At 46.9% G+C, this 15,224-nt stretch overlaps 1 protein-coding gene across 1 annotated transcript in view; it reads right to left on the bottom strand.

The window, feature by feature from the left end:
* The window catches only part of alox12 (arachidonate 12-lipoxygenase), a 29,806-nt gene extending 15,221 nt beyond the window's left edge, over window positions 1-14,585 (bottom strand). Inside the window, exons 1-7 of the mRNA XM_072591419.1 lie at window positions 14,258-14,585; window positions 7,873-8,071; window positions 4,290-4,374; window positions 3,836-3,958; window positions 2,861-2,967; window positions 1,914-2,083; window positions 1,041-1,184 (exon numbers count right to left, since the gene is read on the bottom strand). Of these exons, the coding sequence (XP_072447520.1) occupies window positions 1,041-1,184; window positions 1,914-2,083; window positions 2,861-2,967; window positions 3,836-3,958; window positions 4,290-4,374; window positions 7,873-8,071; window positions 14,258-14,407 (978 nt within the window). The 5' untranslated portion in view covers window positions 14,408-14,585. The remainder of the gene's footprint in view (window positions 1-1,040; window positions 1,185-1,913; window positions 2,084-2,860; window positions 2,968-3,835; window positions 3,959-4,289; window positions 4,375-7,872; window positions 8,072-14,257) is intronic.
* Window positions 14,586-15,224: the final 639 nt, after the last annotated feature.

The raw sequence follows: 15,224 nt of genomic DNA, 5'->3' as shown, positions 1-15,224 counted from the left end.
GCCCCTTTTCTGCATTCCGCCCAATGGGAAGATGGCGTTGCAGTGGTAATGTAAGTTGGCCTAGTCATTTGGAGATCCAGCTTTACATTTGGAGCATTCCACTTCAGAGGGAAGGTTGACTTTGAATTCAATTGTAAATCTAAACTTTAAAAAAAAAATCAATTCACGATTAAAAGGCAGATCCAGGGAGGGTGATCACATCAAACAAAACCAAAAACATCCCGATGCTGGAAATCTGAACAAACCCCATCTGGTTCACTAAACCCCTTTGGGGAAAGAAATTTCCTTTCCTTTACCCATCTAGCCTACAAGTGACTCCACACCCACAGCAACATGGTTTTCTCATAGTAGGAAAAAATTACTGCAGATGCTGGACTCTGTACTGAGATAGAAAATTCTGGAAATCACAGCAGGGTCAGATGACATCCATGGAGAAAGAGACAGAGAGAGCAAGCTAACGTTTAGACTCGAGAAGGCTCTGATGAGGAGTCGTTTGGACTCGAAACATTAGCTCGCTCTCTGCAGAGATGTTGCCTGACCTGCTGTGATTTCCAATACTTTACTGTCTTCAGTAGTTTTCTCATAACGGCACTCTGTAATGACTGAAATGACCCAAGGACAGAGATGGGTTACAAATGCTGACATTACCAGTGATGCCACACTCCAAAAAAGAATTAAAATGTTCTGCTTTAATTTATCTCTCTTTCCTCTCTTCTGTTTTTCTTCTAGGTCTCCTCATTTGACTATCTGCTCCTTGCTCTCTCGAGCTCTGTCTCTATCCCACTGACCTTTACCCTGTCTATCTGTTTTTCTCTTTCTCCACTGTGCGCTCTCTACCTTCCAACCTCAGCCTCTTGCTCCTTTTGCTGTTGTCCAAGTACCTCTCTCTGCTCCTTCTGTCTGATTATCTCAGAGTCTGTTATTTTATTTCTCTCTACCCTTCTCCCTCGTTGTGAAGGGGAGAGTGGTGGCATCTGTGGAGACACTTCTCTGGAGAAAGATGGGTGAATAAGGAACCCCCACCCAGTGTTGCCTCCTACCTGGATAGCAATTGGCATCAGCCTGTTCTCGGGATCCTGGTACAGGAGACAAATTGGAGCTGCGATGTACTGCTGGACTCCCTTTATTACATTGGCAGGAACTCCATCCAAGACCTTGTAATCCACAATGTAAATGTTTCCTTTCTGAGAGAAACAATAGTCTTTTGTGATCCTGACACAGATTAGGAATTCAGGCAAACAAGTAACTCACCCATCCTATCCCTGTCCTGGGATGGGGACAGTGTACAGGAAGCCCTGTATCCAACCCTGTGTGCTGTCCATGACCTGGGAGTGTTTGATGGGGGTGAGCCTATAGGGAACCCCATCCTGTCCCTGTCCTGTGATAGGGACAGTATAGAGGGAGATGCACTCTCTATTCAACCCTGTGCTGTCCCGTCCTGGGAGTGTTTAATGGGGACAGTGTAGATGGAGCTTTACTCTGTATCTCACCCTGTGCTAACCCTCCCCTGGAAGTGTTCGATGGGACAGTGTAGGAGGAGCTTTACTCCGTATCCAACCTTGTACTGTCCCTGTCTTGGGCGTGTTTAGTGGGGATAGTGCAGAGGGAGCTTTACCCTATATCTAGTCCCGTGCTGTCCCTGTTCTGCGGCCATTTGATGGGGACAGTGTAGAGAGAGTTTTACTCTATATCTAACCCTACGCTGTCCCCATCCTGGGAGTGTTTCATGGAGATAGTGTAGAAGGAACTTTACTCTGTATCTAACCCTAGGCTGTCCCTGTCCTGGGAGTGTTTAATGGGGATGGTGTAGAAGGAACTTTACTCTGTATCTAACTCCGTCTTTTGCCTGCCTCTGGGAAGTGTAGTCACTGTTGATGTTATAAAAGTCACTGTGTGTACGCAGACCCGCTCACCTGGATTTCCTCCTCCAGTGTGGAGCCTCTGAGGGATTGACAGACCATTTCGTTTGTCACTGGAAATTTCTCTGGGATCTCCCTGCACTTCTCAATCATACAGGGGTTGCTTCCGTTCTTAAACTGGTATCCGAAAAACCAGTCCTCCTTCCAGTGTTTCACCACAAAGTCTGGACAGGAAGAGAGTGAGATGGGTGGGGAATAAAGACGTTTGTCAAAATCTCAGCACTCCTTTGAGATGCAGCACACTGCCACTCATTCCGCACGTGAGCCGCTGTCTGCGTAAAAGGTTTGCCTCTCGTGTCTTTTTAAGATCTCTCTCCTCTCACCTTAAAACGTGCCCTTAGTCTTGGAGTCCTCCATCCTCGGGAGAAGGCAACTACCATTAACTCTACCTGTACAACTTATTATTTTATAAAGTTCGATCAGGCCACCTTCTACATTCCAGTGAAAATGTCCCAGCCTTTCCAGCCTCTCATTTCTAACTCAAACCCATCCATACCCGGCAATATCCTGGTAAATCTCTTCTGAACCCTCTTCGGCTTAATAAAATGTCCTTCCTAAAACTGGGTGATCAGAACTGGTCACAGTACTCCAGAAGAGGCCTCACCAAGGTCCTGTACAACCTCAACATAGCTTTGACATAAGCACCATGGAAGTTGGGAATTTGAGTTTTGAAACTCTGGGAGATAGTGTCTTGTTTTTAACTGATTAGCAATTCAATGGGGAGGAGAAAGAGCGTGTGAGGTAGCGTGGAGTATGGAATTAGAATGGAGGAGAAAAATGTGGCATTCCAAGAGAGGACTGTAAAAGAATCTTACAGAATTCCCAAGCTCAGCCTTTTCCTATTAGTTAATACAGTTCCCAATTGTGGTTTGTTGTATTGGTCTATAGGATTCTCAGTATCCAAGTCTTGGCCTTAAACCATAAAATTCCCAATTACTTACTTCCTGTTGCACTCTTAACTCGCCAGAAGATCCTTTGAAAGCTTTCCAGACTGTCCCAGGAGTCTCCAAACATGTTCACAAACTTCTTCAAGAAAAGTTCCCCTATACTGAGCAAATGCGCAATGATTAACTTACTGGGCATGAACACTGATGAAGAGAAACAGAGAGAGAGAGATGTGCTGTCAATGCTTTTAGTCTTGCACTTATCAGGACAGAATGGCAAGAATACCCAGTCTCAAAGGGAACAATAATTTACATTGCATGAGAAGAGGGAACTGATTTATAGAGTCATAGCGATGTACAGCACGGAAACAGACCCTTCGGTCCAACCTGTCCATGCCAACTAGATAGCCCAACCCAATCTCGTCCCACCTGCCAGCAAAAGGCCCATATCCCTTCAAACCCTTCCTATTCATATACCCATCCAAATGCCTTTTAAATGTTGCAATTGTACCAGCCCCCACCACTTCCTCTGGCAGCTCATTCCATACACACAGCACCTCTGAGTGAAAAAGTTGCCTCTTAGCTCTCTTTTATATCTTTCCCCTCTCACCCTAAACCTATGCCATCAAGTTCTGGACACCCCCACCCCAGGGAAAAGACTTTGTCTCTTTATCCTATCCATGCCCCTCATGATTTTATAAATCTCATGTTGAATTGAACACCTTATGCTGGGTAACAACTGACAGGACTGCGGATGCTGTAAATCAGAAACAAAAACAAAAATCGCTGGTAAAGCTCAGCAGGTCTGGCAGCATCTGTGGAGAGAAATCGGGGTTAATGTTTCAGGTCGAATTCTGAGTAAGGCCAACTCAACCTGAAATGTTAACTGATGATGTATGCTTTCCTCTGGGCAACCTCTTGATTTATCATAGTCTGTTTGCCCTTCCCAGTCTCCTCCTTTTCCTCTCTTTTTGATTAGCACGGCTATATTTCCTACCTTCTTATCCGTGGGAGCCATTTTGTGATACTCACGCCACATGGAATGAGTGTTTGAAGTCAGAACGTCTATCGTCATCAAATTTGACATCTGGGTGAAGGTCTGTCTCGGTATCAGCCTCAATGCATTTGGTTACCCCTGGTTTCCACAACTTCCACCTGGGACACATGAAGGAAACGATGACAGCGTGTTCTGTACACGTTTACTCCCCTGTTCGGAGTTATCCTGAAGGCCTGGGCAGTGGGAGGCTGGTCATCACATCGCCCACCCTCGCGTCCAACCCTAAATGAACACGTCTGTGGTGGCTTCAACCACCAAGAATCCCACCCCCATTGAACTGCAATCCACTCCCCACCACCCCACTGTGATCTGTCAACATGTCCACGATCTTTCTACACCAATTGATGTTGACAAAGTAGAGAAATCTTCGCCCTGGTTTTCAATAGGACATGATAACACAGGCCCCTATGATGGACTGATTGCTGTTACCTGTACAGCTTCTGTCTGTTCTGCAGTTCCTTTTGACGATGGGACTGAAGGTCAGGCACCTTGGCATCGTCACAGGGTCTCTTTGCTGTGAGAACAAAAAAAAGGCTTATTTAAACTACAATGTGAACAAGGACCACGATTAATTTACAAAGAAGCTACTATGCACACAAAACCAGGGACTACAATTACTATATGTAGGGAATACTAGCAATGGGGAGGTGATGGCCTAGTGGTATTATCGCTGGACTGTTACTCCAAAGAGGCAGGTAATGTTCACAGAGGGGAGGGTGTAGGTTCAAATCCCTCCACTGCATATGGCGGAATTTGAATTAGAAGTCTAATGATGACCACGAATCCATTGTGGATAGTGGGAAAAAACAGTCTGGTTCACTAATGTTCTTTAGGGAGGGGAACTACTATCCTTACCCGGTCTTAACTGCCCTCAGTATGAATAATAAATGTCCTCATCACTTGAATGAATAAAGAAAGGATAAACATGTACTATACTAATATACACACGAAAACAGAGATTGCAATTCAGAATGCACAGTGAACAGTAGTGAGCACAGAAGTCTCACAGCACCAGAGACCCAGGTTCAATCCCAGGCTCAGGCAACTGAATGTGTGTTGTTTGCATATTCTCTCCGTGTCTGCGTGGGTTTGCTCCGGTTTCTTCCCCAATTCCAAAGATGCATAGGTCAGGTGGATTAGCCATGGGATTTGCAGGGTTATAAGGTGAGACGGGTGGGTCTGGGCAGGATGCTCTTTGGAGGGTCAGTGTGGACTCAATAGGCTGAATATCCTGCTTCCACACGATGTAGATTCGATGATATGTGATCAAAGTGAACCCCAGTACTGGCCAGTACAGGCTGCCCATGCAATGAGGTTGGCCAAATTTACACTTAGGCACATTTTAAAAAAAAAGTGTCCTTGTAGACAGGGAAGGGGAGTACAGGACGGTTTGTGCAGCCCTTAAATTTAACACCATCCCACTCTCTCATTTTCCTCATCGCTACACTCCACCCACTCTCTCATCGTACTCATCTCTACCTGCCTCCCACTTACTCATCATCCTCACCTGTACACTCCCATCACTCTCTCATCGTCCTCACCTCTACACACATCCCACTCTCTTATCGCCCTCACCTCTGCACTCTGTCCACTGTCCCATCGTCCTCACCTCTACACTGCATTCACTCTCTCAGCTTCCTCACCCCTCCACTCATCCCACTCTCTCATCGTCTTCACCACTACACTCCACCCACTTACTCATCATCGTCACCTCTACACTCCTATCAGTCTCTCATCTGCCTCACCTGTACACTCACCCACTCTCCCATCGTCCTCACCTCGACACTCTACCCACTCTCTCATTGTCCTCGCCATTACACTCCGCCCACTCTCATCGTGCACACCTCTACACTCCGCCCTCTCTAACACCTTCCTCGCTTATACACTCCATCCACACTCTCAGCTTCCTCACCTCTATACTCGACCTACTCCCTCATCTTCCTTACCTCGACACTCTATCATCTTCCTGACCTAACACTCCACCCTCTCCCTCATCGACTTAATCTCTATGCTCCACCCGCCCTCCCATCCTCCTCCCCTCCACCCTCCGCCCGCCCTCCCATCCTCCTCACCTCTACACTCCGCCCACGCCCTCATCCTCCTCACCTCTACACTCCGCCCACGCCCTCATCCTCCTCACCTCCCCCCTCCGCCCACTCCCTCATCCTCCTCACCTCTCCCCTCCGCCCACGCCCTCATCCTCCTCACCTCCCCCCTCCGCCCACGCCCTCATCCTCCTCACCTCTCCCCTCCGCCCACGCCCTCATCCTCCTCACCTCTCCCCTCCGCCCACGCCCTCATCCTCCTCACCTCTCCCCTCCGCCCATGCCCTCCCATCCTCCTCACCTCTACACTCCTCCCACTCCCTCATCCTCCTCACCTCTCCCCTCCGCCCGCGCCCTCCCATCCTCCTCACCTCTCCCCTCCGCCCGCGCCCTCCCATCCTCCTCACCTCTCCCCTCCGCCCACGCCCTCATCCTCCTCACCTCTCCCCTCCGCCCACGCCCTCATCCTCCTCACCTCCCCCCTCCGCCCGCGCCCTCATCATCCTCACCTATACACTCCGCCCACGCCCTCATCCTCCTCACCTCTCCCCTCCGCCCACTCCCTCATCCTCCTCACCTCTCCCCTCCGCCCGCGCCCTCCCATCCTCCTCCCCTCTCCCCTCCGCCCACGCCCTCCCATCCTCCTCACCTATACACTCCTCCCATTCTCTCACCTTCCTCACCAGCCTCTGCAACAAGTCTAATTCTCTGACAGGCTGTTCCCTTGTCCCCTATCTATCTGCGATCTGGCTATCCAGCAACATCACCCCCCCCCCCCCCAAACCCCCCGCACCCGCCAACCCCTCTCCACCCAGTGAACTGGCCTTTCCCCTTCCAACACGCTGCCCCCTCTACTCCCCAGCGATCTGGCAATTCCACCTTCCCCACACCCCCTCTCCCTCGACCAACCATCTAGCTATTTCCACCCACCGCCTGTTCCCAACCAGTGACCATCTTTTTGCCCCCTGCTCTCTTTCCCCCCCCCCCCCCTCAGCGATCTGGCTATTTCCCCCCACCACCTCCCACCCAGTCATCTGGCTATGTTCCTTCCCTCCCAGGTCTTGAGCCCTCCAAAGCTCATGTGTCAACTCACACCTTTGATTTTGAAGTGCTTACCCTTGTTTTCAAACCCCTTCACCTCCTCGTGAGTTGCCAAACCATTTCTATCACCTTCTGCTACCTTCCAAGATCTCTGGGCTCCTCCAATTTTGCCGTCATGAGCATTCACTGATCTCTATCAATCTACCATTGGTGGCTATGTCTTCAGCTGCCTGGGGTCCTAAGCTCTGCAATTTCCTCCCTAAACCCATTTACGTCTCACTCCCTCTTGGTTAAAGCCCTATGGCCAAGGTTTTGATCTTCAACCCCAGGGGGTCTCTCAATACCTTGATAACACTCCTGCGAAGTCACGTGAGAATGTTTTGAATTGGAATTGTTATAGATACATCATAGAAAGCATCCTATCTGGATGCATCACAGTTTGGTAAGGCAACTGCTCTGTCCAACACTGCAAGAACTTATAGAGTTGTGAACACAGCCCAGCCCTTTACACAAACCAGCCTTCCATCCATTGGCTCCATCTACACTTCCCTCTGGAACGGGAAAGCGGCCAATATCATTAATGACCCCTCCCACCCCAGTTATACTCTCTTCCCCCTCTTCCATTGGGAAAAACTTTGAAAACAGATTCAAGAACAGCTTCATCCTTGGTGTCATCAGACTTATGAAGGGAGCTCTCACATATTAGAGTCAGTCCTCCTCCACACCTTCTCTGTCGCTTCAACACTCTATTCTGCATGCTGTTCCATTACCCTGACATAATTATGTAAGGTAGGATCTGTCTGGTTAGCATGCAAAACCATACTTTTCACATCTCAGTACATGTGACAATAATAAATCAAATCAAAAGTTGTTGGGACATCACGTCAAGCTTCAAGCCCTCCACTACGCGGGGTTCACACACGAACCTGTTCCTTCCCGGATGCAGATGACATCCTCTTCGCTCATCCACCGGTAGCAGGGGAACTGCAGGACATCTCCCGAGGGAGTGCAGACCGTCAAATAACGGCAAAACCAGTCATCCTCCACCAGGAACTTCACTTTCTCCAACTGCACCCACCAGATGGAGCCCAGATCCCTCTCACTTTTCACCTTGTATTCATCCACCTGGCCAAACCAATGAGAAGATATGTTACAATGAACGTAGGAGGAGACCATTCAGCCCTTCGAACCTGCTCTGCTATTCAATATGATCATGGCTGATCCTCTGTCTCAAAGCCATATTCACAGCCATGTCCTTTGATGCCTTTAATATCTAAGACAAAATGACCGATCTCTTTCTCGAATATCCTCAACATCCCAGCCCCCCCCCCTCCCCCGCAACCTTGCATAGTAGCAAATTCCACAAGTTGACCTCTGTCGGAGTGTAGAAAAATTTCCCTGTCTCTGTCCTAAACGGCCGACCCATTTCCTGAGAAAATGACCCCCTGATTCTCGACTCCCTGACCAGGGGACACTAAAAGAATATAGAAGAGTCAGGACAGTCCAAAAGAAAAAAAAAATGTAGATTTACAGAGGAACCTCAATTATCTGAATATTAATTAAGCGAATTTTGGATTATCTGAAGATTTCAAGGTCCCGCAAAAACGTTACATCAAAGAGGTAAGTGTATTCGATCTAACTGTACTGAAGAACATGTGAAAACTCTGGCAAGAACATAGAAACACAAGCAGTTCAAGCATCAGAAACTGGATATTTTTTAGGTCATGGTTGTTACACAGCCCTTTGAAAAAGTAAGTATTTTACAGTATTCCCATCACTTCACCGTTCATGGAGAAAATGTCCGAGAACGTAAATGCATGTGCGAGACGGTGCTTCGATCTTTCTAATGCAAGACTGAGTTCCTGGAAACCGACCAATGCTCTTGCAAACGTAGAAGCTGTTCAGGACCTTCAGGCTGTCTTCACCACTCCTTGCCAAAATGCTGCATTTTTTAAAAAGTTTTCTCGTGTTATCATTGCTTTATTTTGTTCATCATGTGAAATCTGTGTCCTCACACACAATACATTAATATTATAGATTTAAACCAACTCTCTGGGAGAGCACATCGTTAGATCAGCAGAGTTTCCCTTGTTTAAGGGAAAATGGATTATCTGAATTATCAATTATCCGAAGGAAATAGAGCCCACCCACCTCGTTCAGATAATCGAGGTTCCTCTGCACATGGATGGTGCTACCACTCAGTGGGGATGTTAGTGGACCTTGGAACAGAGGGAACTTTGAAAGATGAAGTCGTAATAAGCAATTTAGTCTGTCAAACTAAACTGTTCGTGGCTGCTCATCCACCTCATAGGCCATTTCATCCCACTATCTCCAAGACCCTCTATGTCCTCAGTCTCCCAAAAATCTGTCGATTCCAGAATGCAATGATTGACCAGCTGCGGTAAAGGATTTCAAACATTCACCAACCTCCCAGTGAAGATGTTCCTCCTTGTTGTAGTATAAATTGGCTTGCCTTTTATTCCTAGGCTATGTCCCCTTGGTCTCTACCCTACAATCAGGGGAAATATCCGACATGTCCCCTGGTGAGACGACACTCTGGCATACTGTATTTAATTTTGGCCTCCTTACTTGCAAAATGAGGTTGTCTTAGGAAGTGCTGCAAAGGGTTAATGACGGAGCGGCATTAAACGCCACAAAATCTGATCGTGTCTCGACAGCTTTGCTGGAGAGAGGCAGATCGTCTGGTGCTCTTGTAGGTTGGAGACCTACATTTATGGGTCTCTCAATAGTCTTAGTAACAATGGCCTGGATATTCTACTGGGTAGGTAATTGTTGGAGCAATGCAGATTAGAGTCGTACGTGTATATACCTACAGGAGTTGGACTGCAATGGTTAAAACAGGGAGCTCAGCACCAATTCTCCAGGCCAATCAGGGTTGGGTCATAAATGCTGACATTCACACTCCATGGGAGAGTTGAGGAAATCTGTGAGGAAAATGCATCAAGCTGTGTTAAGATTGGATTAAACCATGTCCTGTGATTTAACCAAGCACTAAACCAAGAGGCTGTGTGTTGGTTACAGGATGGTAGGTTCCATTACTTTGCTCTTGGTGATAGCATGCACAGTTGGTTCCCACAGAGCGCGGAATATTCTAGAAGTCGGATGGGGTTGTTTTATTTTCCCTCTCAGCACAGTATCTGCCTGTTCAGCCTGCTGAATGTTTGTTTCATATGCCAAGCCAAACATCCTCTGACAAGCCGGTCTCTGTGTGACAATAAGGTGCGGCTTTACACTGTGCATAAGGGTCAAATGCTTTTCCACATTCCATTGATAAAGTTGCCATGCTCATTCAAGAGCCTGACAGTCATGCAAGTGCAAATGGGGCAATCGCACTGCTCACCCCCAGTATTCCACATTTCTGTGGCAGCCATCACGATCTCAAGATGTCTCTGAGTGGTTGGTAGGCAGCTACATGACCAAACAGTAATGAAATAATGAGTTCTGTTCACAAAAATGACCCCGAGCTTCCAGCTGCCTGCCACTTTGACACACTGCCATGTTCTTGTCTTTAACATCTCTGTCTCAGGCCTCCCGCAGTGCTCCAGTAAGACACAGTGCAGGCTGGAAGAACAACACTTCATCTTTCACCTTACAACCTTCAGGATTCAATATTGAGTTTAATCATTTTAGGTCCTGGACATATCTATTACCCAGCCCACCCACCAGGCCATGTTATGAGATGGAGAAAGTGAGGACTGCAGATGATGGAGATCAGAGTGGAGAGTGGGCTATTGGAAAAGCACAGCAGGTCAGACAGCTCCTGAGGAGTGGAGAATCGGCATTTTGGGCATAAGCCGTCCATCATTCCTGATGAAGGACTTCTGCCCGAAACATCGATTCTCCTGCCCCTCGGTTGCTGCCAAACCTACTGTGTTACAACGTGGTGTGCAGCCAACCATTTTCGGCCACTCACAGTTCCCATTAGCACCAATCTAGCTTCTCATCTTTCCTGGCTTATTCCTTTTGTCTGCCTATCCTTTATATTTCTCTCTGGGCTCCCTTTCCACCCGTCCACTCACTCCTTTCCCCACTCCCCTGTCATCAGCATAAACCCTGCCCTTTCCAAGCTGCTGCTTTCAGTTCTGACGAATGGTCACCCAATTTGAAACGTTAACTGGAAACGTCAGAGAGAACAGGCATTATGCTCAACCTATCCATGCCAACTAGGTTTCCAAAACTGAACTAGTCCCATTGGCCTGTGTTTAGCGCACATCTCTCTAAATTTTTCTTATCTTTATACCTATCTTTTAAATGCTGACATTGTACCAGCCTCCACTATTTCCTCTGGCAGCTCATTCCATACACGCACCCCCCTCTTGTGTTCTATCAGGTCCCTTTTATACCTTTGCCCTCTCCCCTTAAATCCATGCCATCTTGCTCAGACTCCCCCACCCTGGGGAAGCAAATCACAGGGCTTGGCAGCTCACCAACGTGACCTGATAATGGTGGAGCAAATAAAATCAGGATCAGATAGAGAAGCTAAATTCTACTATTGCAATTTTCAATTTGAAAACATTTACCCTTGAGCAGTAAGTCTGAGGCGGGAGGTATGTGCGTCATCAAACAAACAACGCGGTATTTACATTACTGAAAAAGACTGCATTCAGTGAAATTATTATTGGAAACATACATTCCCAGGTAAAGTTCAAATTTCATTCTCGGAATTCATTCAGCTGAATTGACATTTTTTTTTAAATCAGAGCCGATCTTTCTACTGATGCATGTCTCTCTTAAAATTGTGAGTAATGCCACCTCCATGCACACGAGTTGAGTTTGAAATTGCACATTGCCATCTGTAAGCAATCCTTACTGTTATTCTTTCTTGGACATTTGAAACAAGGATCATGTCCATAACATGTGAAATTTGTCACCAGTTCTGAAACCATACACGGTTTCAGAACTGGTGACAAGACAGGGGGGCATATTTTTAAGATGAGAGGAGTGAGACTTAAAAAAGACATGAGGGGCAAATTTGGGGGTGGTTCGCACGTGGAATGAACTTCCTGGGGAAGTGGTGGATGCAACAACAGTTATAACATTTAAAAGACACTTAAATAAGTAACATGCAAAAGAAAGGTTTGGATGGAGGTGCACCAGGAGCACACAGATGGGACTAGTTTAGTTGGGATTACATTTGGCATGGACTGAATCATAGAATCCCTGCAGTGAACAAGCAGGCCATTCAGCCCATCAAGCCCACATTGACCCCCTGAAGAGAATCCCAACCAGACTCCCGACCCAGTCCCTGTAACCCTGCAGCAGGCAGCTGGGACTAGTTTAGTTGGGATTACACTTGGCATGGAATGAATCATAGAATCCCTGCAGTGCACAAGCAGGCCATTCAGCCCATGGAGCCCACATCGACCCACAGAAGTGAATCCTACCCAGACTCCCGACCCAGTCCCTGTAACCCTGCAGCAGGCAGCCGGGACTAGTTTAGTTGGGATTACATTCGGCATGAACTGCTTTAACCAAAGGCTCTGTTTCTGTGGTGTGTTACTTTAGGAGAACGGGAGGAGAAAGCGAAGACGGCAGAGGCTGGAGATCAGAGTCGAGAGTGTGGGGCTAGAAAAGGCACAGCAGGTCAGGCAGCATCCGAGGGGCAGGAGAATCGACATTTCAGGCATAAGCCCTTTATCCAGAATGAGAATGGTCCCAGGCCTAACTGGATGTGTTGTAACTGCAAGTATAGGTTTAGAATAGAAACACTGTGAAACAAGAACGAATGTCATTTAAGGCCACACCTAACATTGTTCGTACATAACGGTGACCAATACTAATTGCACCGTTGTGAATCAGACGTGCGGTATTGACCCTTCCTGAGGTCCCTTCCAGCAACTGGAACTGACCACTGTGACAGAGTCTGACCAAGGCTGGCCAAGGAACCATCATTTTCTCCTTTCTGTAAGTTAAGATGCCTTTCCCCACACATCAAATCCCAGTTGAGATGAAGGTGTGTTGGGCATGGGGCGTGAACGTAGCTGGTGAGAGTCTACAATAGTTGAGCAACACCAAAAGTTACCTGCCTTTGGGTATGCTTCTGCTTAATCTCAAGAACCTGCCAGTGTGCTGTGCCAAATTGGCATCAGTACAATAGTGGAAACAAACTAAATGCTGATATGTTTTACAACAATGGACTCAGTAAGCAAAATCTGGGGATAAAGCTCACCCTTCCCTACGAAATGGAGATTGCAGACTTTCTGCATAAGCAACAATCAATGAGCAATTGCGATTGTAGGTCTTGCTGCAGGCTAAGGGAGTATTATATATAATTCAATAATTGGAAAAATAGCTCCTGCCTCCACAGGCCTTATTTTATAAAACAAACTTTCAATTCTTGATTTTCTACAGGAGACATCCCTCTCTCAAATTGAGTTCTCGTACGGTTAGAATGCAGATTAATGTTCAATACTAAAAGTGATATCATTATACACACTAACTTTTATGGCCACCATACAGTGAATACTTACACATTCAGTAGTCACACAGCACATTTAACACACGTTACACTCGACACTCACACATCCACTCTCTCACAAACAGACACACACACATACATCTCTCTCTCACTTTCAAACACACATACACGCACACAAAGCCATTCTCTATTTCACCTGCACACAGATACACATCCGTCGCAAACACACAGCCACTCTCTCACACAATCACTCTTGCACACATACATATACACAGCCATTCTCTTTTTCACCTACACACATGCACACAGCCTCTCTCTCTCTCTCTCTCTCTCTCACACACACACACACATATATATACAGCCATCTCTCTCTCTCATACACGCTCACGCACTCGGACACTCCCTCACACACACATTCTCTCACAGATTCACACATACACATCCATTCACTTGCCAACTCGTACATCCATCCACACACACACACACACTCTCTCTCTCTCTCTCTCACACACACACACTTGCACTCAGATGCACACACTGACTCTCACACTCAGAAATGCATGCCTGCTCTCTCTCACTCACACACACACACACTCTTACGCACACCCATTCTCTTTCACACACATACCCACTCACAAAGACATAAACAAGACCTCTGTCACACTCACTCATGCAAAATTCATGCACGATGTTCAGTACACACCCACTTTCCCTCTTGTATATTATCTAAAAAGTTCCACTGACTGCACAAATTTAACCCACACATTTCCTCTCTCTCTCTCTCTCTCTCTCATACACATGCACACTCACACAGACACATACACTCTCTTTCTCATGCACACACACAAAAAAAAACTCTCACAGGCACTTACACTTCCACGCTCCAGATCATTCTGAAGCCACTTGTCCAGGCTGGTCCTCTGGCTTTTCCCTTTCTCTCCTATCAGAGTGACATAGATGTAATTGTTTGTTCCTGAGTAATAAGTTGTGCCTGTAGCCACTGTGACCCTGTAGGTGATCATCTTTTCACAAAGGTTTGGAGGGGAACAGGAAAGAAAAGAGTGTGGCTGGTTGTGGGAGACGCAGCTTTGGAGTGAATCAGCCAGAGGGCAGGGCTAGTTCACGGGTCGTCAGTGCTGGATAATGTCACAGAGCTAGATTTCCTTTAGCAAGGCTATTAAACACTGAACAAATTCTAGGTGTGTTTCAAACTGCATACCTGTTGTTATAGGCGTGTGCATAGTTCAGTAACATGAGACGCTCTCCCAAATTGCCTGATCGCGGGATTAACCCTTGCGATTTAAAAGGCTACTTGCTGACAGACAGCAAAGGGCCCCTTTGGATATATAGTGACATTTCTCTGTGTGTGGACCAACATCCTCATGTTTTCCCCTCTGTTAATGTCAATGCTTCAGTCCTCAAATTTACAGGATGCGTGTCTATTGCATGTCATTTTTAAGATGTAGCTGTCACTGGCAAGGTCCTCATTTGTTGCCTGTCCTTCACAGCTTTGAGAAAGTGGTAGTCAGCAGCCGCCCCCGAAAGTCTGCAGTGTATCTGAATAGAGTTGTTTGTGAGGCTCCTCTGGGTTAAGAGTCGGTTCTGCCTTAACGGAAATGCATACTTGGTGATTGCCTCACTCCAACATTGCAAATGAATGGTTATGCAAGTCGCATATTTGGGAAAGTGACACTTGGTTTGACCATTGTATTTCTTTCTTGTAATTGAGTTAAAGTGGGGAGGGGGGAAGAACTTGATTGGAAAATTGGAAACAGCCCTGGCGGAAATGCAAATTGCAATAAACCACATTAAGAGTGACGGTGACCTGTTGCTGCAATA

Source organism: Chiloscyllium punctatum, chromosome 21 (assembly GCF_047496795.1).
Source record: "Chiloscyllium punctatum isolate Juve2018m chromosome 21, sChiPun1.3, whole genome shotgun sequence".
NCBI lineage: Eukaryota > Metazoa > Chordata > Chondrichthyes > Orectolobiformes > Hemiscylliidae > Chiloscyllium > Chiloscyllium punctatum.
Note: the sequence above shows the minus strand (reverse complement) of the source record. Positions and strands in the feature narration are given on the sequence as shown.